Source organism: Mustelus asterias, chromosome 3 (assembly GCF_964213995.1).
Source record: "Mustelus asterias chromosome 3, sMusAst1.hap1.1, whole genome shotgun sequence".
Taxonomy (NCBI): domain Eukaryota; kingdom Metazoa; phylum Chordata; class Chondrichthyes; order Carcharhiniformes; family Triakidae; genus Mustelus; species Mustelus asterias.
In genome coordinates, this window is record NC_135803.1 from 110,672,806 (window position 1) to 110,697,207 (window position 24,402).

The following is a 24,402-nucleotide window of genomic DNA, read 5'->3' on the forward strand; positions in this document are numbered from 1 at the left end:
GGAGATGTCCAGCCGCAAGGACAACCCAGGACAGAGGCCACAGCAGGACGGGGCCAGGACACAGTCACCTATTGGCTCAAGGCGGTGGGGCGGAGGAACAAGGAATGATGGAGATGGAGACATAGGGTGTTACAGAACCCTCATGTCCTACAATGGGCTGCAGGATGCTATATGCTGCCACAAACTGTCTCAGAAAAGAGACAGTGTGGAACGTGTGCCAGGTCTCATGGACCTGGCACCCCATGGTACAAGAGAACACCTGCTCCGGCTGGCTGTGAAGGTCACAGTGACCTTCAACCTCTGTGCCACCAGATCATTCCAGGCCTCCAGTGGAGACCTCTGTGATACCTCCCAGACCTCAGCACACACAAAAACATAGAAACTCGAAGTAGTAGTAGGCCATTCGGCCCTTCAAACCTGCTCCATCATTCATCTTGATCATGGCTGGTCATCTAATTCAATAGCCTGATCCCACCTTCCTCCCTGATCCCTTTAGCCCCAAGAGCTATATCTAATTTATTCTTGAAATCAGACAATGCTTTGGACTCAACTGCATTCTGTGGTAGTGAATTCCACACATTCACCACCCTCTGGGTGAAGAAATTCCTCCTCACCACAGTTCTAAAAGGTTCATGTCTTATCCTCAAACTATGATCCCTAGTTCTGGACTCCCCCACCATTGGGAATATTCTTTCTGAATCTACTCTGTCTAACCCTGTTAGAATTTTATAAGTTTATATGAGATCCCCTCTCACTCTTCTGAATTCCAGTGAATATAATCCTAACCGATTTAGTCTCTCCTCATATGACAGACCTGCCATCTCAGCAATCCGCCTGGTAAACCTTCACTGTACTCTCTCTATAGCAAAGACATCCTTCCTCAGATAAGGACACAAAAACTGCACACAATACTCCAGATGTGGCCTCACCAACACCCTATATAATTGCAGCAAAACATTGCACACAAATGCATCTGTGAGCTCACAAAGCCTTGTACACGCAGGCAGGCAATCACGTCCACTTTGATGTAGGCGAGGCCCAACAGGAAGCCCGGGCTGTAGGTTTCGCCGCCATTTTTGGGATGCCCTACGGGCTGTAGATGGGATGCACGCCACCCTGCAGGGTGCCTTTCATTAATCAGAGGGGGATTCAACTCCCTCAATGTGCAGGTAGTGTGTGACCACTTGGCTAGCATCGTGCAGGTGTGTGCATGCCATCCAAGGAACGTGCATGACAGCTACATCCTGTGGAGTTCAGACATCCCCAGGGTCTTAAAGGACCACCCAAGGCTGCCAGGATGGCTTATGGGGGACAAGGGCTATCCGCCAAGCTGATGGCACCAATGCAGAGGCCTAAGACTGATGTGGAGACCTGCTATATGAGGCCCACGCTGCCACCTGGTCCGTCATTGGGCTCTTGAAGATGCGGTTCCGCTGCCTGAACTTCTCTGGTGGCACTTGCCAGTTCAGCCCTCTGTGGGTCTCCCACATCATTGTGGCCCACTGTGCACTCCACAACCTGGCGCAGCAGTAGGGAGACAGCCTGGAAGAGGGGGAGGAGGGGGACGAGGCAGACAACGCTGAGGAGGAAGTGGCCCAGGAGGAGCCAAGGAACAGAGGAGAGACAGCGGCAAGGATCCAGCAGGACAGAATGGCAAGGGAGGCTCTCATCGTCATAAGGTTCACCCACCTGTAGGCATGGGATACAGCAACTCCTTCCCTCACCCAAAACCCCCACCCTCCAACCCCTTGTCTACAGTCTCCACCATAGATCCCTCTGACATCACACCAGGGTGAAGGGCCTGGGTTGGCCATGTTAACGAGTTCTCTGTCCAGGCAGGAAGGTGATAATGACTCGCTCTGCAGTATAATGTGATGCTGCCTTGACTGCTATCTGTTCTTTGACTGCACTTGGTACGCAGGACCACGTCTTAGGGGCACCATCGTCTGGTCCAGTGTCCCATGGGTCGGGGGGGCAGGGGGTGGTGGGGGGGCATGGTGCTGGGGAGGTTGGTCCTAGGGTCCGAGGGATGATGAGGATTCTATCCAAGGCTGTCTGTCACTTGGGCCTAAGTGGTCCCCATTGCTGGGAATGCTTTGGGGGTGGTGGTGCGGCGGGGGGGGGGGGGGGGCGGGGGTGGCGTGTTTGGCGGGGTGTCATGATTTCAGCCAGGTTAATGAGGTTGGCTTGCTAGAGTATGAAATACCTGATGAGTCTTCGCTTATAAACGAGATACCTGATGAGTCTTCCCCAAGTTAATTTGATTTAGGTTAATTTGTTGGTATCTGAAATGAGTCCGAATTGATGGTTAAATCAGGGAACCTCATGCTCCCTATTTAAAGCAGGTATGTCAGACTCCCAGCCTGCATTCAGCAGGGAGCAACTGGAGAGCTGGCTGTGTACAGATGTCTGGCGTAAATAAAGTAACTTTGTGATGGGGCTTTCGCCTCTGTGGAGTTATTACACGGGACTGGAGCAGAGGAGCTCGTGCCACTGAGGCCTCCATCAGTGGTGGGGACCGGTGACTTTGCGACCCTAACTACATTTTTAGCTGAGCGTTTGGTGTACAATTGCAGTCAGGAGTTTGACACAGGTGCTGGGAACTGGGAATCGCAGTCTCAGTGGGAAGAAGGGTCTCTCTCACACAGAATGAAGGCCTGTGACAGCCATCTTAAGTCAGTGACTTGGCCGCCCCGTTCGTCAAAGGTTCAAATCCCGTAATGGCCACTAAATCTCGAGCAGCCAAAAACAGCGTGTGGGCCAGCAAGATCTCAGTTTGAGACCATCCCCACCCCTCGTCACTCACATTATGATATTTTAATGTATTATTGAAAGGCATTGATACCGTACCATCAACCCATAATGTATCCTCCCCTCCCAGCGGCATGATGTCACACCAGCATGATTCACTCCTGGTTTTCAGAAATGGCATGGAGCCACTGGTATCAGGATTACCTTCCTTCATTGGGAAGGAATCCCCTTCTGCATGTGGGAGTTTGGTGGTGTTCCCCTTAGCCCCCGGGGGGATGGGGATGGAGGAGGCAGACGGGGTGATGTTTAGGGGTGGGGAGGGGCTTTATTTAAACTTTGAGATTTGTGCACCCTTTACAATCTTGGCATTGTTGCCCTGTTTCGGCCCTGCCCCTCCAGCTGGCTGTGTGATCCTCTCTCGCACTTTGAAATTGCACAAAGTACTGTTAAATTAGGCGAGAAAAGCCGGCTGTGAAGCCAGCGAGTTTCACACAGCTTTTCTTGCCTGATCCAACACTCTGCAATTTTGGGAAAATTGTACCCCATGTTTTAATAGTTGAAATTACCTTTTTTTTAAAAAAGAAATTCCATGCATAACTCCAGAGGGTGAAACTGATGTTTAATATTTGACAACACACCTCTATAGCAACACTGTTGCACAGTTCCCTGTGTGATTAAATGTGTATTTCAGCTGTTCCTTCTAAATTCAATTTGAAGCAGTTATGGTTTGAGTTTGTATAAAATACAGGGTGAGATTCTCCAGCGATGTGTTTCCCGTTGGAGGGAGGTGGTGTGCTCCTTGTTAGCGACGAGATTCTCTGGTCCCGCTGCTGTCAAGGGAATTTCCCATTGTTGTCACCCCATGCCACTGTGAAACCTATGGGCAGGGGTGCACTGCTGGTGGGACCGGAGATTCCTGTTGGCATGAACAGCTGGAGAATTCCAGCCATAGTCTTATTTCTGATTGATCTATTGCCTGTTAGTTGAATCATACAACATATAGAAATTGGACAAAGTGTCACATTATTTAAATGAACATGTTTGAAAATTAAATTCATACAACATTGTTTATCTGTAGCATAATTAGAAGTGACGAAGAGCCATAAATTATCATCTTGAATGATTCTTGGGAATTATTGTCAGAAGGAAGCATTTGCATTTATTTCAAATCATGAATAGGGAACAAAAAGGGAAAAAAAATCACACTGAGTAAGTTATGTCTGGAGCTGAACATAGTCAAGATTTTACATGAATATTAATTTAATAAAACAAATGGAAAACACACTCAACTTTTCCCTAACTCCATAAATTAAAGAAGCTGAACTCACACCTGTGGAATTGAATGTTATTAACATATGATGCTTCAGTTTCGATTGCAATGTTCCCTTGCGCAGCTGAGCTCAGTAACTCTGCCATGCGCCCACCGATGATCTAATCAAAACTTACTCTTTTAATCAATATCAGCCATACTAATCTACAATGGTACAACAAATAAATAAAAGGAAATTTTAAAGTTAATGTGAATCCTTTTCTATTTTAAAATTGTCTTCTCTCTTCTAGTTAGTTTGAAAATGTTTTGTAACCTATTGGGTCGTACATGGTGCTTCAACTTTGCTCATGTTGAGGGATAAAAAAACAGGACTCCTGCTGTACGTTTATGAAGCATGCTTCATTAGCAGTGATTTGTTTAAAAGTTAAAGAGAACTGACACCCATTACCACCCCGTTGCTTAATAGAAACAGATAGAAAATTGGTCAGATAATTTTATGGTTTGTTTAGCTGTGACAACTAAAGCAAAATATATTTGAGGTGAAAACAATGACATTTTCTTTTTGAAATGAATTATTAACAGCCCAAGGTCAGTCACTTGAGACCTTTATAATTTTTTTGTGTGGTCAGCATTGCCGATTGTCATGAGCCGGTGAAGTAAATTGTCTGCCTCAGTGCAGAACACGGTATCTTCACCTTTTTGCTCTGGGGAGTTTCTTTATTGTTAACATCTGTACATTACTCAATTGTTGAGCTTTTGCCCTCCTTGCTTGTACAGGGGATCATGTTTACAAGACAAGCAGAACCGTCTGCCATTTCTTTCACAACATGCTTGGGTGCTGTGCTTTTGATTATTCAACCTGAATAGATAATTGCATCATTTATTAATCACCAAATCAATTGCTTTTAGCTGGATCAGCCAAACAAAATGCCAGTGTCATTGGTGCATTCTGATGGTAGGCAGAACACTAGATGCTTGCTCTTAATTCTTTTTCAAATTGGCTTTTCCCACAGATTAGAGATTGCAGCTTGAAAAGGAAGTCTTCTATTAACTGCTGATTGTACGGGAGGCCTATTTGCCCTTGGCAACTGAAGATGATGTTGCTATGGAAACTACTGTTACTACAATCATTCATTGGCTGCCTTGCAGGTAAAATATCTCATTAATACTTTTGATCTGTGCATGGCAAAATATCCATCATTTCTGTTGAATAATGCTATCTTTTTTCACTTTATAAAATGTTTAAAAAGAAATGCAATTATGTTAGTTTAATTTGCTCTTGAGCAGGTTTATTTTGAATTACCTGATATGTTCAAGACATACAGATTAATTTTATCCAGTGATAATCTGTTAAGAAACCCCAAAACAGGCTTCTTTCAAAGCAGTTTTGTCCCACACTGACAGGGGAATTCCTTGATGGCTTTTGAACCGTATTCTAACTAAATTCTATACTATATTGTGAAATTATTTGCATTGGATAATGTGAACTGAAACACGGTCAATTATGAAACATATCAAAGGCATGCTGTCTCTAAGACTACTGTATGAGAAATGTTTATCTAGTAAATGTTCTGTATCTTTGAATTGTCATGATTATAACTACTGCTTCCAAAATTAGGGGTGAATTGGAGAATGGTAATATTTTAATACAGCAATTGACATATATATTTTATATAAGTTTGGAATTTCTCAAGTCACTGTTGTCAAAGAAATGCTGCAAATTAATAAGTTTTTTACACTTGTAATCATTAGATCAGACTCAAGTTGTCAACTGAAAAAATTATTGATAAACAATGGATTATATAAATAACTAGTTGATATATGTTCAGTCATGATTTCATTCCATAATTTAAAATGGAAATTGATGATTAAATCCTTGTTTATTTGAAGAAATTTTTAAATTCCTTTAGAGCCAACATTATTGCTCTTTTGAAGATTCTGAGGAGTAGGTAAATTTCTTGGAATAGCAACGAACAGTTTGCTGTGAAAGCTGTTTTCGCTGCATGGTGTTGTTGCCAAAGTTTGCACCATGACAGATGTGGAATCTGCTACTGTGCAAACAATTATGATGCCATTTTCTTGAGACTTAAGTTTTTGTTTTGAAGTTCCATTTAAGATTTTCCTTTGGTCATAAATGTCATGTGAGTGGCATAATTGTATTGTGTACGTCATCCACAGAAAAGCTATGTAAAAGTGGCACTTTGAAGGTTAAAGTGTATTTTCTTCACCATTGCCATGCTTTTGGCATTAAGTGAGCTGAAGCACTCAGCGATTTTCATCCATGGATCCGTCTGTTGCATTCCTGCTGTCAGCCTTCTAAGACCAGCTGCATCGTCTCCCTTTGAAATAAACAGAAACATGAAAACGACATATGCAATAATAAATGTGCAGTGGCCAAAATCTGAGCATTTATGACAGCTTCTTGCTCGTTGAATAGAAATATATTTGATTGTATTCCATACTCACTTTTTCAGTGTAATACTCTAAATTTTAAGTTCTGAGTTTTATTATGTTCTTTGACAGTTCTCTCACCTCATTATACCTTTTACAGTACTGAACCTAAAAAAAGTGATCATTTTTCTATAATAATGTCCCTGCATAGATTTGAACATGAACATGAGTAAAGAAAAGTAATTGATTGGTCTTCTTCCACCTGATGCATGCCTATGTTTGGGCTGCAGAAGGGAAAAAAACATGCAGAAACCAATTCCACCATGGCCTGGATTGCCATGACTCTATCTGTGTTGGAATAGAGGTGAAATGCCTTTAAAATTGCCAGGCGAGACCCAATTCTCAGATTCTTATCCCCATTCCCATTTCCAAATTGTTTGTCAGCACGGGATATGGATGCGGGTGGTGCGCCCACATTCAGTACTTCTTCCTTGCTGGCTCCATTGCAGGGTGAGCATTTCAGATTCCCTGCTACTTTCAAGACATAAGGCTGCCTTTTACAGAAGACATGGTTTATGGCAACTTTGAGGAATCACAAGCTGGGGGAAACCCTATTCTGTTGTTGGAAATGACCAAAACAAGCAGGCATTCAAAATTCCCCCTTGCCGTCTCATAATCAATCAAATACAGTTGAGGAAACCTTTAATCCACTTCACATTCCTGAATCTTGTTTAAATAAATACATAGGCATTGAAGAACCACTTCAAAGAAAGATTGAGTTTTTATTTAAGGCAATAACAATGTAATTCAACAAAGATTTCTCTTTGCTTTCAAATGTAGTAAGCAGACCCCTGCTGGGCTGAGTCTGTTGGTCAATGTTAGAGATCAGCCAAACAGAGGTAATGAGGCCATATGGCAACTCGATCCACAGAAATAAGTTGAACAGATGGCGAGATATCTATTTTTCAAGATGAATGCTTGGCTGAACTCCAAGAATGGCTAATGATTCAGCCTTGCTGGGTCTCTTTATTCTGTTGTAAAGGGGAGTACTAGCTTTGATGGATTAACTGCATTACCTTGGAAAAACATAACATTTATTTGCAGAGGTTATACGTTGTCTATATGTTTAATAGGACAAGAGTAAGAGATTTGAAGTAGTTTCAGGATATCCACAGTGGAAATTTCAATGCCTTATTTTATTGAAAACTTTGTGATAAGGTAAGAGGAGCAATGTTCTTCAAAAGGTATTTTTGAACAGCTGGTGGAGCATTAGAAAACTTGCTATTATAATATAGCTGATTGTTTGTGTACCTCTTGCATGTTGGGTGAATAGGCAGCGAGGGAGCATGGAGAGCATAAGTGATAGGAAGAACCATGGGGATTGGGGAGGGTTGAGGAATGAGGTCTTGAGAGTCTCACAACCATGATTACAATGGGACTAGTGTTGCAGGAAACAGAAGCAAACCTTCTAACTTCTGGCCTTGCCATCTGCTCCTCTCCGTTGCTACCTTGCGCCTGATCGGGAATTGTGTGCATGTGCTTCTCCAGGATAAAGATGGTGTCACAGAGATGGGAAAATTCCTGAATTCCATATCCATCTTCTTCATGAAAATCCAACCCGATACCACTTTTAGCTGCTATTCATATTGACATGAAGCTGTGGGGCCTCACCACCTTCCAGCTCTGAAACGTTTCAAGATGCAAATGAACGTTAAAATGGCCTACTGGCGATGTGCAAGTTTTTTTAATGTGCATCTACAAGTTATAGATTAGAGTCTGCCAACGTCATATAAGCTAGGTCATTGAAGGTGGTGTTTTTAATGTGCTTGGTGGTAAAAGTCACAGGCCATACCTGTGTTGGGCTGAATTCTCCTCAGCCCCTGCCGATGGGTTCAATGGTGGGTAGGAGCGTAGAATTTGGCAGGAGAACAAAAAAAATCGGTTTTACACAGGCATGAAGTGACAGTGACATCTTCTGCTGGCACCCGCTATGGCAGATTGGGAAACCTGCTGGAGGCTGGTGTGAAACTTGTTTGCATTCTGCTAATGGGATGCAGATGAAGGTACGACCACCCACACCTAATTCTCCACAGCACAAGCAGGAAAATGCAGTAGTGCGAAACATGTTTGGAACAACATGGTGTGTAGGATAGTGGGACTCACCTGAATCATAGAATTCCTAGAATCATAGAATCCTGCAGTGCAGAAAGAGGCCATTCGGCCCATCAAGTCTGCACCGACCACAATCCCACCCAGGCTCCATCCCCATAACACCGTGCATTTACCCTAGCTAGTCCCCTGACACTAAGGGGCAATTTAGCATGGCCAATCCAACTCACCCGCACATCTTTGAACAATGCCTGGGGCTGCCTTCGGGTTTCAGGAAGGAGGTCACTGGCAGCCCTGGATGCAGTAGGTGAGTGGAGCATGAACAGATGGAACTTCCCAATTCGGTGTCCTGGGGCGGGGGGTGGCATGGGGGGGCGGGGGGGGGCGGGGGGGGGGTGCTCATCTTTCAGACTCAATGTTCTTGGAGATCCATTTTCATTTTCAGGATGTGCATCTTCATTCTTCAGTAGTGTATCAGTAATATTTCAATATGGCATCTGGGAGAGGATGGACAGCGATGTGCCATCTGCACCATGGAACATCCAGTTGCATAATTAATGAGGTTGGGGCCAAAAGATTTGCTATGTTTTTCCACTGGCCTCCACAGTGGGAAACACTCCATGTTCCCATCCCTGCGATGGGACTTCATCCCCAGATGGGAGAATTCTGCCTGTTAAATATTGGAACTGTACCCCAATTCCTTGTTAACCTGCCTTTGCTTCATATCTCCTTGATTGCTTTATTTAAAAAAAATTTTTTTTCACTGACTTGAACATTTTTACTGACGTGGCATCCAAAGCCGTGAAGTAGAATTAAATCCACAAATTAAAGATTTGCTCCAGACTTGCTCCTAATGTAGTCCTTAATGGTCTATCTTTAATTTTAAGACGATGATCCATTATTTTGGATTAACTCACTGGGGGATGGCACAGTATCTCCCCGACTGAAGTGCATTAATGGTTAAAGGATTTTTAAAAAATCACCTCTCAACTTTCTAAACTCAAGGGGATACAATCCAAATTTACGCAACCTGCCCTCATAAATTATCCATTCAAGGTCTTATATAATCCTTGTGTAACTGCTTCAAAGATTATAATAGATTATAATCTTTTCTGAGATTTACATCCAAAACAGTACTCAAAATGTGTTCTCAACAAAGCTCTGTATAATTTGGTATCACTTCCTCCATTTTGCCTTCCAAATCCATAATTACCATCATTCGACATGTGCACTAGTTGAATACCTTTGCTTCTTCATGGTTCCTTGTTTTGCACCATTGAGAAAATATTCAGGTTGGCTTTCTTAGATTCAAAGTGGATAACCTCAGTTCCCCACATTGAAATCCATCTGTACAAGATATCCCACTTAGTTTGTCTTTGTAAATTCCTGCTGCCGTGATATGGCTAATGCTGTCTCTTAACTTAGTGTTAACTGCAAACTCGATTTACGATTCTCTATTATCTCTCTGGGAAACTATCAGTAACAAATTCTAAATATGTGTTCCCTTCACTATTTGAGGTGCTCTGTGATTCATATAGAGCAGCACAGAAGACCATTTGGCCCATCGCGTTGGTAACAGTTTTCGAGGAGCAATCTAGTTAATCCCGCTCTTCCCCATCTACCTGGAATATTGTTCTCCTTCTGGCTATTGCAAATCCTCATGACTCAATTTTGCTCACAAGATGAGCATGTGGGACTCTGTCAAAAGTCTTTTGAGATTCCATATACAAGATCAATTGCACTGCCATCTTCCACATTCCTTCTGTTATCGCCTCAAAAACCTTTTTAGTCAAATGTGTTTGCTCTTAAACCAATGCTGGTTATTTTTTAATCAGGTAAGCATTACCTTAGATACAAGATGATTATTTAGATGATTGTTGTTAACTAGCTTTATACTACATGGCTATTTTTCTGTTCCCTCCCGTTACAATCCCAGTTGTTACTGTAACTGGATGGGAACATCCCAGAATGGAACCATGGCTTAAAAGACCATAGCTTTTATTTTTCTTTATAAAACATGGAGGAACAGAGGCATAAGACTGCTAATTAGTTTCAGCAATAAGAAAAAAATGTAGAAAAATTGGATTATAACAAAATATTCCGTTACTCCTCCCTTACCTTAACAAATGCATATAGATTTAAAGATTAACACGGATTACAAAATTATATTAAGCTACGATGGTCCCATTTACACAAAGCCATTTTTAAGCACACGGATTGTTTGTGGTAAAATCACACACATTCCACCCTCAACCCAAGTTACAGTCAGTGGATTTCCCCTCAGAATCCCCCAGATGATTGTCATGTGAGAGTTTCCAAACTCCTTTCCCTGAGTATTCATAAGTATGCGCTCCCTTCATGGTTTGCATTCTGAAATCCAGACCAGGTTTTCTAAGCCGCATTTTCAAACATAGCTTCCACGCCATTTTAACAGTCAGTTCAGTCCAGGATTTTTTTGTCTTAACTGCTGTGCAAACTGCTCACATTTGCTTTAACTCTTGATTCCCAGATTGTATTAAAAAGACATAAAACATTTTATCTATCTCTGAAGTCTGCTTTCCCATTTTAAATCTGGTTACCATAATTGTATCTTTCACTCAGAGCACTTTGTTTCCTCTTCCTTTAATTCTTTTGAACAATACCTTGTTCAAAATACTCTGTTCATTTAGTTTCAGTAGCCTTAAACATTCTTTCTCTCCCAATTCCCTGGTTATCTGGACTGTAACTTGTGCTTTAGGAAGCCTCCCTTTTGCAGCTCCTGTCCTGTCCAGTCTTTCTTCTGGCGGAGTTGAGAGATATTCATTCCCTGAGGTCCTCTCTCCAACTGCAATCAAATTAGCGAAACTAAAATTTCTAAATCTTCTCCAACCCAGTTGCTTATGCATTTTATTATTCTTCATGCTGTAACCCCCTCTAAACACAATAGAAGTACAGTTGGAACTTGACCACCTCCACAAATACAAGCAGCTTTGTCCAGCATGAATCTAATTATAAGTCTTACCCTTCCAGGCATGGAAACATTAAATTAAACCCACTTAAAACTATACCTTATTTCTAATGTTTACTAATACAGATATAAATCCCTTAAAACGATTTTTGTTTTCCTAACACTCCTTGAAGTGATCTGTAACCAAAGGCTACATTATGTACTCAAGTTCAACAAGAACTATTGAGAGATAAAAAAGCAAAGATCCTAAATATTAAATATCTGGATATTTAATTTAGCTAAGTGTCAGCCTTGTCTCTCTCATCTCCGAGTCAGAGGTTTTTGGTTCAAGTCCACAGTACTGGAAAGCTTGATCCTTATAAATGAGGCTGAAAATAAGATGTTTGAGCCAGATGAGACAAAGGATTTTGTCCTGGTCGATCCTATAATGACTCGCTGAAAAATTCATGGAATCATCGCGTATTTCCTCTACAGAAGAAGGCCATTTGGCCTGTTGTATCCGTGCCAACTTTCTGCAAGAGAAACTCGGTCACTCCCATCCCTCAATCTTTTCCCCATGTCCCTACTTTTTTTTTCTCTTCAGATAAAGCCATGATTGAATCTGCCTCCATCATGTATGCTCTCAGCAGTTCATGTTGGATCCTAACCATTCGTTATGCAAAAAAGTTATTTCCTCACTTTTGCCAGTCACTGTAAATTGTACCTCTGGTTCTCAAACTTTCCACCATTGGAAACAGTTTATCCCTATTTACTCTGTGAAGACCCTCTCACAAGTTTGAACACAACTGTAAAATCTTTTTAAAAAATTTTCTTCTCTAAAGACAACAGCTCCAGCTTCTCCAATCTATCCATATAACCAGTGGAACCGTTCTTGTAACTTGTTTCTGCATGCTCTCAAACACCTTCATATCCTTCCCAAAGTGTAATGCCCAGAATTTGAATATTAGACTGAACCAGTGTTTGATCATAAATTATAATTATTTCCTTATTTTTGTACATTATGGGTGGGATTTTATGGCCTTGCTCGAGTGAGACTGAAAATTCCCACCCGAGGTCAATGGACATTTCCATGGTCCGCCCCTCACCCGCTCCGATTCCGTGGCGGGCGGGGCGGTAAAGTTCCAGCAGATGCCTCTATTTGTAAAACTGAGAATCTTGTATCCTTTGCTCATGGCTCTCTCAGCCAACTCTGCCATCTTCAATGATTTGTGCATACGTACCCCAATGCCCCTCTTTTCTGCATTCCCTTTACAACTGTATCCTCCTTTTATTTGCCTCTCCTTCTTCTTCCTCACAAGATGTATCACTTCTCTGCATTAAATATCATGTGCCACATCTCTGCCCATTCCACCAGCCTGTCAATGTCCTTTTGAAGTCAGTAACCATCTTCCTCACAGTTCATTATACTTCCAAGATTTAAGCTACCAATAAATTTTGGAATTGTTCCCTGCGCACCCAGGTCTATGTCATAAATGTAGATAAAGTTAAGTAGCGATCCCAACATCAACTATGAGGGAACTCCACCACACAGTTTCTCCAAGTCAAAAAAGCAATCACCCATACTACTGTTTGTTTCCTGTCACGCAGTGAATTTCATATCCGTGCCGGCACTTCCTCTTTTATTTCATGGGCTTCAATTTTTCTGATAAGCCTCTGATGAGAGCTTGTCCAAACTAGCAAATCTTCCATTTGCATTCCACATCAATGTCTTCCCCTTCCATTGCAGTAAATGATGATCACCACACATAAAGAAACACCATCCTTCACTTCTCTCCCAAAAAGTTCATCTCTGCAGCATTTTGAGCATTATCTTAAAAATATCAAAATACACACTTCATTTCTGGTCTGAACAAGTATAACTAATTTTCCAGAAATTTATCTGTACTTAATCAGGGTGCCTGTTACCAGTGTTCCCCCTTCATAGGTGATGTATGTTGTGCAGGACTAAGTATTACTGTGCTACTTCTTAATGGATTGCCTGAGAAAGCAATTGTTGAGCCAGTTGCCTACTGCTTGTCCAGAAATGGCACCTGGGCTCAAGTGGTTTCTACCTCTGTCAGCATGTCCTCCCGATATACCTGCTTTGGGATACAGTGTTTTCATTGTGAGCTAAGCTCAGGTGTGGCTGTTAGGAAGCAATTCGAGAGCGGGTTTGGAATACTGTGGAAATGCTATATCTGTATAGACAGCAACATAATTCATTGGCAGCACTGCTCAGTCCCCCAGCCACCGTGTCCACTGATGTGAAGTTAAGCAGACCCCATCACATACATGACACAATAGAATACTATACCAATCTCTTCCCATCTTTGGCTCAGCTCATCAGCCAATTCTTTGAATGAGGGGATCACATTGCAACCAAGGGCCTGTTTGGCAACTTGAGAGGTACTCAGACTCAGGCATTTGGATCTTTGCCATGAAGCATTTTTCTGCAGACTGTCACAGATCTGCTACTTGTTTCAAGTCTTCCTCCATATTTTCAAAGCTGTTCATCAGCACCCAAAAACAGGCAATTTGTGGAAACCTCCACACACCCACTATTTGTTGAAATTAGCTATTCACGTCACTCAGAGCCTCCAACAATCTGTAACAAGCGAGAAGCATCCTTGTTAAAAGTCGAGCCATTGATATTGAGATCCTTGGGCTCCCAGCAGGAAATAAAAACTTTCCACAATCTCTCTCACATACATATTCAATGGTTTGCTCCTTGAGGCTGAGCACATTGCTTCATCTTTTAGTGCTCCCAGGTGTACTAGATTTCTTCTTGGAGCATTGCACAGACTAAAGGGAGATATATTACAAAAGACCACTAAATGCAGCTCGACACAGAAAATACAACTGCAGATATGGCTATAAAAATGACACACATTGGAATTACAACCCAATTAAGGAGCAAATGCAAAAGCAAAATATTTTGGATACTGGAAATCTGTAATAACAACAGAAAATGCTGGGAGCACTCAGCAGATATGTCTGTGGAGGGAGAAATGGAGTTTATGTTTCAGATTTGTGTCCTATCATCAGAGCAAATGCAGCTTGGTGAAAATACCAACTACTCTTTTCTGAAAGTACAGATCTTTGAGACCCACAGGAGCACAAGAATCTCCTCTAGCTGGTTATTGTGCATGCATCCAGTGATAGGACACTAAATCTCGGAATTTTGTCAGAGCTCTTCCTGCTTCAGTGCTGTTCCTTTGGCAGGTGTTCAACAGAAATCCTATTTGCAGAGTGAAAATTACAGGGAAAGACTGGATAAAACTCCAAGGAAATTTCCAAAGCATGCTCTCTGAACACAGGCACACTCCATGAAACATACAGCACAGAAAAAAGTGGTGCAATAGGCTACTTCCTAGAAGGACCATTTAGATCCAAAATGTTAACTCTTTTTCCACAGATGCTATCAGACTTGCTGAGTTTATCCTTTTTCCTTTGCAATGCTGACTGGTAATTCCTTGTTCATCTGTCGCCGCAATGACTTTTTTGTTCCCTTTGTTCCTGTGGTCCAGTTAGACCCTTGTCTCTCCCCCTTCCACCAGTTGACATCATCTTAGAGTTTAGAACCATCCAAAGTGATATGCCAATGTTACTTGCCCTCCCTGTCCAAAAAAATAAATTGACCATTGCAAATTTTAAATCACTTACTTAGAACATAGAACATTACAGCGCAGTACAGGCCCTTCGGCCCTCGATGTTGCGCCGACCAGTGGTACCAATCTAAAGCCCCTCTAATCTACACCATTCCAATATCATCCATATGTTTATCCAATAACCACTTGAACGCTCTCAACGTTGATGAGTCCACCACTGCTGCAGGCAGGGCATTCCACGCCCTTACTACTCTCTGAGTAAAGAACCTACCTCTAAGATCTGTCCTATATCTCTCACCCCTCAATTTAAAGCTATGTCCCCGCGTGCTGGCCAACACCATCTGAGGAAAAAGGCTCTCACTATCCACCCTATCTAATCCTCTGATCATCTTGTATGCCTCTATTAAGTCACCTCTTAACCTTCTTCTCTCTAACGAAAACAACCTCAAGCCCCTCAGCCTTTCCTCATACGATTTTCCCACCATACCAGGCAACATCCTGGTAAATCTCCTCTGCACCCTTTCCAACACTTCCACATCTTTCCTATAATATGGTGACCAGAACTGTACGCAATACTCCAAATGCGGCCTCACCAGAGTTTTGTACAGTTGCAGCATGACCTCCTGGCTCCGAAACTCAATCCCTCTACCAATAAAAGCTAACACACCATACGCCTTCTTAACAACCCTATCAACCTGGGTGCCAACTTTCAGGGATCTATGCACATGGACACCCAGATCCCTCTGTTCATCCACACTACCAAGTATCTTACCATTAGCCCAGTACTCTGTATTCCTGTTACTCCTTCCAAAGTGAATCACCTCACACTTTTCCGCATTAAACTCCATTTGCCACCTCTCAGCCCAGCTCTGCAGCTTATCTATGTCCCTCTGTAACCTGCCACTTCCCTCCGCACTGTCTACAACTCCACCGACTTTAGTGTCATCCGCAAATTTACTAATCCATCCTTCCACGCCCTCATCCAAGTCATTAATAAAAATGACAAACAGCAGTGGCCCCAAAACAGATCCTTGCGGTACACCACTAGTAACTGAACTCCAGGATGAATATTTCCCATCAACCACCACCCTTTGTTTTCTTACAGCTAGCCAATTCCTGATCCAAACCACTAAATCACCCTCAATCCCATGTGTCCGTATTTTCTGTAAAAGCTTACCATGGGGAACCTTATCAATCGCTACCATGGGGAACCTTATCAAACGCAACCATGGGGAACCTTATCTAATGCTACCATGGGGAACCTTATCAAACGCTACCATGGGGAACCTCATCAAACGCTACCATGGGGAACCTTATCAAACGCTTGTGCTTCCTTTTCTTTCACAGGGCTGACTCTCAAAGCAGAGAGGAAGCATTTATTTTCTAGCCAGCTGGCCACGTTTTTATTACGTCATTATACTTTGGGCACTGAAGACAAATTAGCTACCTTTTCTAATATATGTTTAGAGTTTGGATGAAGTCACCAATATGCAGTTTTTGATATTTTTATGTGTTGTGAGCTTTGCTAACAAGGCCTCCATTTGATTTGCATCTTTAATTGCCCCTGAGAAGATGGTTGTGGTGAGCCACCTTCCTGAACTGCTGTAGACCATGCAGTACATTGTGTGGTATCAAACTGAGCCATAGAAAACAAGGAAGTCCCACGTTTAATCCATAATCTTTGCTGTGGTAACGTATCTTGGTTAAGGTTGCAACTGGGGAGATATCAGCCAAAACCAAGCATGGTCCAGCATCTGCAGGAAAGGAAGGAAAAAATAAACTGAAGAAAACATTTGTATATTTAAAAAATGCAAACAATATGACTCTGATATAAATCTGCTAATCGGTTATCAGCATCAATTTAAGATACAACATAAAATGTGCTAATTTGTATTCCTACATAATGTTACATAGAACATGAAGAATGGAAACAACTCAATAGTCTATGTTGGCATTTTTAGTACATAAATGTCTCCTCCCATTCCTCATCAGTCTTTCACAACAACCTCATTTTCATGCACATGACTAATTTCCTTCCTCTTGCTCTCTGCCTTCTGTGTTTTAGTCAATTTTTTTCATCAGTTCATTTATTTGACTCCTGACTCTGCGTCGTAATCTTTGTCATGAGCCAACAGACTGATAATTTATTCGAGAAACTTCAAAGTTTTGACTTGTACTGCAATACTTATCTACCTTTCCGTTGCCTTATCAAAGAATTTTATCAGATTAGTTCAGCATGATGTAACCTTTTGGAATCCATGCTGACATTTTTTGTGATATTTTCTGTCTCTAGATAGATGCTCTTCTGTCTCTCAATTTTGTGTAGATTTCAGTAGCTTCCCTGCCACTGACCTCAAGCTAACTGGCTTATAGCTCCCAGGATGATATAGCTACCATCCTTTTGGTAGAGGAACTGCATTACCTGTCTGTCAGACACCTGTTAATGTCCCCTATTTACAGGGAACCCCTAATATCTCCCTCCTTAGTTTTCTGGGACATTCACGTGAGTGCATACCATCTGGACCTTTTGTCTCATCTTCTTTCAGTTTTGCTAGCTTGTCATTTATTTTCTCCCTTTCTCTGCCAGTAGTAATAACATTTTTAAGCTTGTCCTTTAGTGACACATCTATTTGGTTAGCTGCGTCAGTAAAAACTGAGAAGTAGTCATTCAATACATTATTATTTCTCTGTCATGTCCTGGAGGTTTATCCTGATTGACCTTCAGTGCCCTATTTCAGTTTTTGTTTGGTTTTTTATGTGCCAGAGAATTTTATTACTTGGTTTTATATTCCTTCATAATTTGATTATGTAATTTTTGTTTGCCTTCCTGATTCTTTTTCTTTTCACTTTTGTCATCTTCTTTAGTATCTAAATACTTCCTACAATACTTTATCTTTAAATTCAATTATCTTTTCAGCTTACTTTTTGACTTTTAGTGAAAGGTTTCACTTGAACTATTTGATTCCCCTTTTAAAGATTTCACACAGCTTTCAGCACTTTGTTTTTCAAGATATTTTCCAATTCAGTATCTATTTCACTGCTAATTGCATCTTTTGTTTGACTGCCACTCTTTATTTTTAACCAGTCAAGCTACTTCACCATCCTCCTTCCGAAATGTGTTATGTCTTGCAATGTCTAATTGCCAATCCCGCTCTCTCCACCTTAATTTCTGCATAATTTGCTCTTTTCCAGTCTATTATCTTGGTCTTTGAGCTTCTTATGTCCCTCTCAATCCTAATCTTGGACCTTACTATGTTGTAACCATAACTGCTGAGATACTTCAATACTTTCTCGCTCTCTTATCATGACCCATTATACGGCCCAGCACTGACTCTTCCCTTGCTGGACATCTTACACACTGAATGAGAAGGGACTCTTGCATATAATGTAAAAACTCAATTTTCTTTTCTCACTTAGCTACTTCTCCAAGACAATTTATTTTTGCAACATTAAAATCTCTCATGAAATCTCTCATTATTCTCTGCCTGCTACTTATCTCATAGATTTGTCTACCCATTTCTTCCTTCATTTCCCTTCTGCTATTTGGTGGTGTATTGCATATCCCTATTAAGATGAGCAATCTCTTATCTTTAACTCAATATATATTCAGTATCAATTTCACTGCTAATTGCATCCTTTGTTTGACTGCCACACTTTATTTTTAACCAGTCAAGCTACTTCACCATCCTCCTTCCGAAATGTGTTATGTCTTGCAATGTCTAATTGCCAATCCCATTCTCTCTGTAGCCATGTTTCAGTCACCCGTGATGATATTCAGAACATATCTAAAAATTATTGCCTTCCATTCATTAATTTTGGTTTGAATGTGACAAACATTTCTGGATAAATCATTGAACTTATTAATAAATATTCTTTTCTCTTTGTTTTAGTGGTTAATTTATCTTTCTACTCAATGGCCTGGATGTTACACACATCTGACAACTGTTTAAAGGTGGGAAAGCTTATAAAATCAGGCAGGCAGCTTGCCAGCAACCCTCCTGCCCACCTCAGGCCCCACCACAACTTTTCTGGTGGCAGGGGTGGCATCAGACAGCCCGCCACCCACTGGTCAGTTGAGGCCATTTAGTGGCCAATTAATGGCTACTTAAGATCCTGATCCCACCACCACCAGGATTTAGCCTGTGGTGAGCAAGGCCCACACTGCTTGTCCAGTCTAGCCAGGGATGATGGCATGCAAGGGCGAGGGATCCTTCTTAATTGGTCCATTGGTCTGCAACACCCTCGTCAGGGCCCAAACACTTCCCAATCTCATTCTCTCACTTCACACCTCCACAAGCCCCAAATGTGTTACGAGCAGTGGCCACCCTCCTGGTGGCTCCACTGATGCTGGAGAGCTGCTGTTCTTTGGCCAGCAGCTCTCTGAGGTAGGACTTCCTGCCCTATATGCACAGCAATCCCACCTCCAATCTATTAACACCCTTGGATGGTTGTGGGCCAGCCATTCTTCTGCTAGGTGAAGTTCCCGCAGATAGTTTAGTTGGATTGGTGGGCATCACAACGCCCCTCAAAAATCAAGTCCAACCACATTATCTGGTCTCTACGCATTCATATCATCTTTATTCTTCCCTTTTCATTTGAAATTTATTCATTTTTTCTGGTTCTTTTATTGTTAGATTGCTATCATTTCTAGTAATTCCCTCCCCTGTTTTTAGTTGAAAATCTTATTGCAGTTTTTGTTGTCCTTTCCACTTGGGCCTTGTTCCCAACTCAGTTCAGTTGCAGCCTGTCTCAATGACACAACCCCTTCTTGTCCTGGTATTATTGCCAATATCCATGAAAGAGAAGTCCTTCTTCCCACACCACTTCTTAATCACGTGTTGATTTTGTTAATTCATGGCGTGCTTCTGATTTTCAATTTGGCTCCCAACTCCTGGTTCCAACATATGCTACAAAGCCAGTTTCATTTTCTCAATTATCTGCTTCTTTTTCAGTTGTCTAAAGGTGACCCTTAGCCTAGCAACACCCATTTTTTATTACAAAGAATACTATTTGTATAGGGTGTTGGTGAGGCCACATCTGGCCTATTGTGTGCAGTTTTGGTGTCCTTATCTGAGGAAGGAAGTCCTTGCTATAGAGAGAGTACAGCAAAGGTTTACCAGGCTGATTTCTGGGATGGCAGGCCTTTCATATGAGGAGAGACCAAGTCAGTTAAGATTGAACTCATTGGAGTTTAGAAGAGGGAGATAAGATCTCATAGAAACTTATAAAATTGGAACAGGATGAGACAGGGTAGATTCAGAAACAATGGGCCTGATTTTACCATTTTCATTCGAAGTGCTGAATCTGGTGCAATGCAGATCTGACTTAGAAATCAGCTTTCAAGCGCCCCAATACGCACTCAGCCATCGCGCTGTGGGCGGGGCTTAGCGTGGCCGAAATGATCGGAGCTTTGAACTGCGCATGCGCAGTTGGAAAAAAATTTGAAAAAGCGCGCCCGTGTCAGATCACTCCCGAGCCGCAGAAAGTGGAGAAAGTGGCCCGAGAGCGAAAAGTGGGAGCGATGGCCCCCACAGACATCACTGTCCCTCTTATCCACCACCCCCCCACTACCAACACACATCGCTGTCCCCCTTATCCACCCCCCCACTCCCCACACACATCACTGTCCCCCTTATTCATCTCCCCTCTTCCCCCACACTTCGCTGTCCCCTTACCCACCCCCCCACTACCCACACACATCGCTGTCCCCCTTATCCACCCCCCCACTACCCACACTAATCGCTGTCCCTCTTATCCACCCCCCCACTACCCAGACCGATCACCACCCCTGCCCTCCTCCCCCCGCCCACTGATTGCCCGCAGAGTGGCAGCGGACCCCTCTGCCCCCCCCCCCCCACCAGAGATCCATCTGACACCCCCCCCCCCACCGGAGATCCATCTTCCCCCCCCCCCCACCAGTGAGCGATCGGGACTCCCTCCTCCCCCCCCCCCCACCCCCAGACAATGGTCTGGCCTCACTGCCCCCCCCTCCCCCCTCGCCTCCCAGGGAATGGTCTGGCCTCACTCACCCCCCCCCTCTCAAACAACGATCTGGCCTTACTCACCACCCCCCCTGCCCCCCACAACCCCCAGAGGAACATCTGACCTGCCTCCTCCTCCCTCCCTACCAGACAATGATCAGTCCTTCCCCCCCCATCACCAGACAACGATCAGCACCCCCCCCCCCCACCACCACGAGGTACATCTGACCCGCCTCCTCCTCCTCCTCCCCCCCCCCCCCCCGCCCCACAACCAGACAACGATCTGGCCTCCCTTCCCCCCCCTCAACCAGAGAATGATCTGACCCGCCTCCCTCCTCCCCCCTTCCCCCCCGCCCCACCCCCCTGCCCCCCCCCCCCTCCCCCCACCCCACCCCCACCACTGATCTGAGCCAGAGAGCAGTTGGAAGCATTGGAAGCATTGAACGCACTCTTCAGCAGCTGGAGCGCCCGATTCAGACTTTTATTTAGCAGGTCCATTACGGCGCGGTTCCGGATTGGCAAACGCGGTGGTAAAGGGGAAAATGCTGATACAGTTGGGCGGGCAGTTCATTAATTCAATTTAAATGCATGCAAATGCATTTAAATCGCTGTTGCGCCTGTTTTGGGCGCGAATCGAATTGCCGCCATTCCTGGGTTTCGGCAAAGTGGCGATCTGCGCAGACGTGGGCGCGGATCGCGTTAATGGCCTCACACCCGACTTTACCATGTTTTCGCACCCAAAAACGGGCATGACGCAATGGTAAAATCGGGCCCAATGTTCCCAATACTGAGGGAATCCAGAACTCGGGGTCGTAGTTTGAGGAAAAGGGCCAAACCTTTTAGAACTGAGATGAAGAGAAATTTCTTCACCCAGAGAGTGGTGAATATGTGGAAATCACTCCCACAGGAAATAGTTGAGGCCAAAAGGCTGTGTAATTTCTAGAAGAAATTTGAGATAGCTCTTGGGGCTTAAAGGGATCAAGGGATATGGGGGGAAAGGGGAGGATCAGGATATCGAATTTGATGATCAGCCATGATCATAATAAATGGCAGTGGAGGCTTGAAGGGCCAAATGGCCCACTCCTTCTAGTTTCTATGTTTCTATTTATTCTCTTAATTACAGAATCCTCTACGATTTGAACCTCCTACCCTGCTCTATGATAACTAAGTCAGTATTTTAGCTGTTCATTCCAGAGTCCATCTCCTTGTTATCAGATGTTTCAAATACTTGGCTCCTGTTGAACCACAATATTTACTGCTGGACCTCCTTCACGACCAACCCTACATTTCCTTTACCCAGTTGACAGTCATGTTCTCCACTTCCAGCATTTTTTTTGAAGTAAAATATGTAACTGCCTGCACTCGTGTTTTTTAAAAAATCATTTTCTAGTTATACATATCTCAACTTGTTACAGAGTCATAGATAGAGTCATAGAGGTTTACAACATGGAAACAGGCCCTTTGGCCCAACTTGTCCATGCCGCCCTTATTTTTTTTTTAACCCCTAAGCTAATCCCAATTGCCCGCATTTGGCCCACATCCCCCTATACCCATCATACCCATGTAGCTATCTAAATGCTTTTTAAAAGATAAAATTGTACCCGCCTCTACTAACCTCTGGCAGCTTGTTCCAGACACTCACCACCCTCTGTGTGAAAAAATTGCCCCTTTGGACACTTTTGTGTCTCTCCCCTCTCACCTTAAACCTATGCCCTCTAGTTTTAGACTCCCCTACTGTTGGGAAAAGATATTGACTATCTGCCTTGTCTATGCCCCTCATTATTTTATAGATCTCTATAAGGTCACCCCTCAGCCTCCTACGCTCCAGAGAGAAAAGTCACAGTCTATTCAGCCTCACCTTATAACTCAATCCATCAAGTCCCGGTAGCATCCTAGTAAATCTTTTCTGCACTCTTTCTAGTGGAATAATATCCTTTCTATAATAGGGTGACCAGAATTACACACAGTATTCCAAGTGTGGCCTTACCAATGTCTTGTACAACTTCAACAAGACATCCCAACTCCTGTATTCAATGTTCTGACCAATGAAACCAAGCATACCGAATGCCTTCTTCACCACTCTGTCCCCCTGTGACTCCACTTTCAAGGAGCTATGAACATGTACTCCTGGATCTCTTTGTTCTGTAACTCTCCCCAATGCCCTACCATTAACTGAGTAAGTCCTGCTCTGGTTCATTCGACCAAAATGCATCACCTCGCATTTGTCTAAATTAAACTCCATCTGCCATTCGTCAGCCCACTGGCCCAATTGATCAAGATCCCGCTGCAATTGGAGATAACTTTCTTCACTGTCCACTATGCCACCAATCTTGGTGTCATCTGCAAACTTACTAACCATGCCCCCTATATTCTCATCCAAATCATTAATATAAATGACAAATAACAGTGGGCCCAGCACTGATCCCTGAGGCACACCGCTGGTCACAGGCCTCCAGTTTAAAAAACAACTCTCTACAACCACCCTCTGTCTTCTGTCAAGATGCCAATTTTGTATCCAATTAGATACCTCACCCTGGATCCCGTGAGATTGAACTTTATGCAACAACCTACCATGCAGTACCTTGTCAAAGGCCTTGCTAAAGTCCATGTAGACAACATCAACTGCACTGCCCTCATCTACCTTCTTGGTTACCCCTTCAAAAAACTCAATTAAATTTGTGAGACATGATTTTCCACTCACAAAGCCATGCCGACTGTCCCTAATCAGTCCTTGCATCTCTAAATGCCTGTAGATCCTGTCTCTCAAAATACCTTCCAACAATTTACCCATTTACAAGAAACATTTTGATTGATAGAAACGAATTCCTACATGCTTCATGATAAAATGATTGAACGTAGCCTAAAAGCTATGTTGGGGCAGCAGAGATGGTTATGAATGCTCCTCTGTGTATAGTTTCAATGCTGGGCACTTCATTAGATACTGAGGTTGTCATTTGCGAGCAAGATGTATCCTGTGGTCTCCAGCTTGGTCATTCATCAACCAGAATAGGGTGACTGGCATACACACATTTTCACACTGATACTACTTAGGCAAGGAATCAGTTTCCCAGATAAATTTAGACAAACCTTTTGCAGCTCATTAAACAATTAAACATGAAGTGCAATTACTTTCCACAAACAATTTGACTACCTGCCAGAACCTCAAGTGTAATCCAGCTCTACTTACAGAACTCCAGCTTGCAGAGAGGGAGATTTGCAGATGTCTAAATTTGCAAAATTGATATCTTTGAGAAACTTTTAATCTGTAATTATGCAATATGCGCCTGATATTAATTTCAAATTGGAGTACATCATTCATATTGTATTTTTTTAAATTTATGAATCAACCTCTGGAGTATATAATGA

At 42.9% G+C, this 24,402-nt stretch overlaps 1 protein-coding gene across 1 annotated transcript in view; it reads left to right on the forward strand.

Moving 5' to 3' along the window:
- The first annotated feature begins 4,761 nt into the window (after positions 1-4,761).
- The window catches only part of LOC144491525 (contactin-4-like), a 1,235,140-nt gene continuing 1,215,499 nt past the window's right edge, over positions 4,762-24,402 (forward strand). Inside the window, exons 1-2 of the mRNA XM_078209439.1 lie at positions 4,762-4,856; positions 5,035-5,170. Of these exons, the coding sequence (XP_078065565.1) occupies positions 5,116-5,170 (55 nt within the window). The 5' untranslated portion in view covers positions 4,762-4,856; positions 5,035-5,115. The remainder of the gene's footprint in view (positions 4,857-5,034; positions 5,171-24,402) is intronic.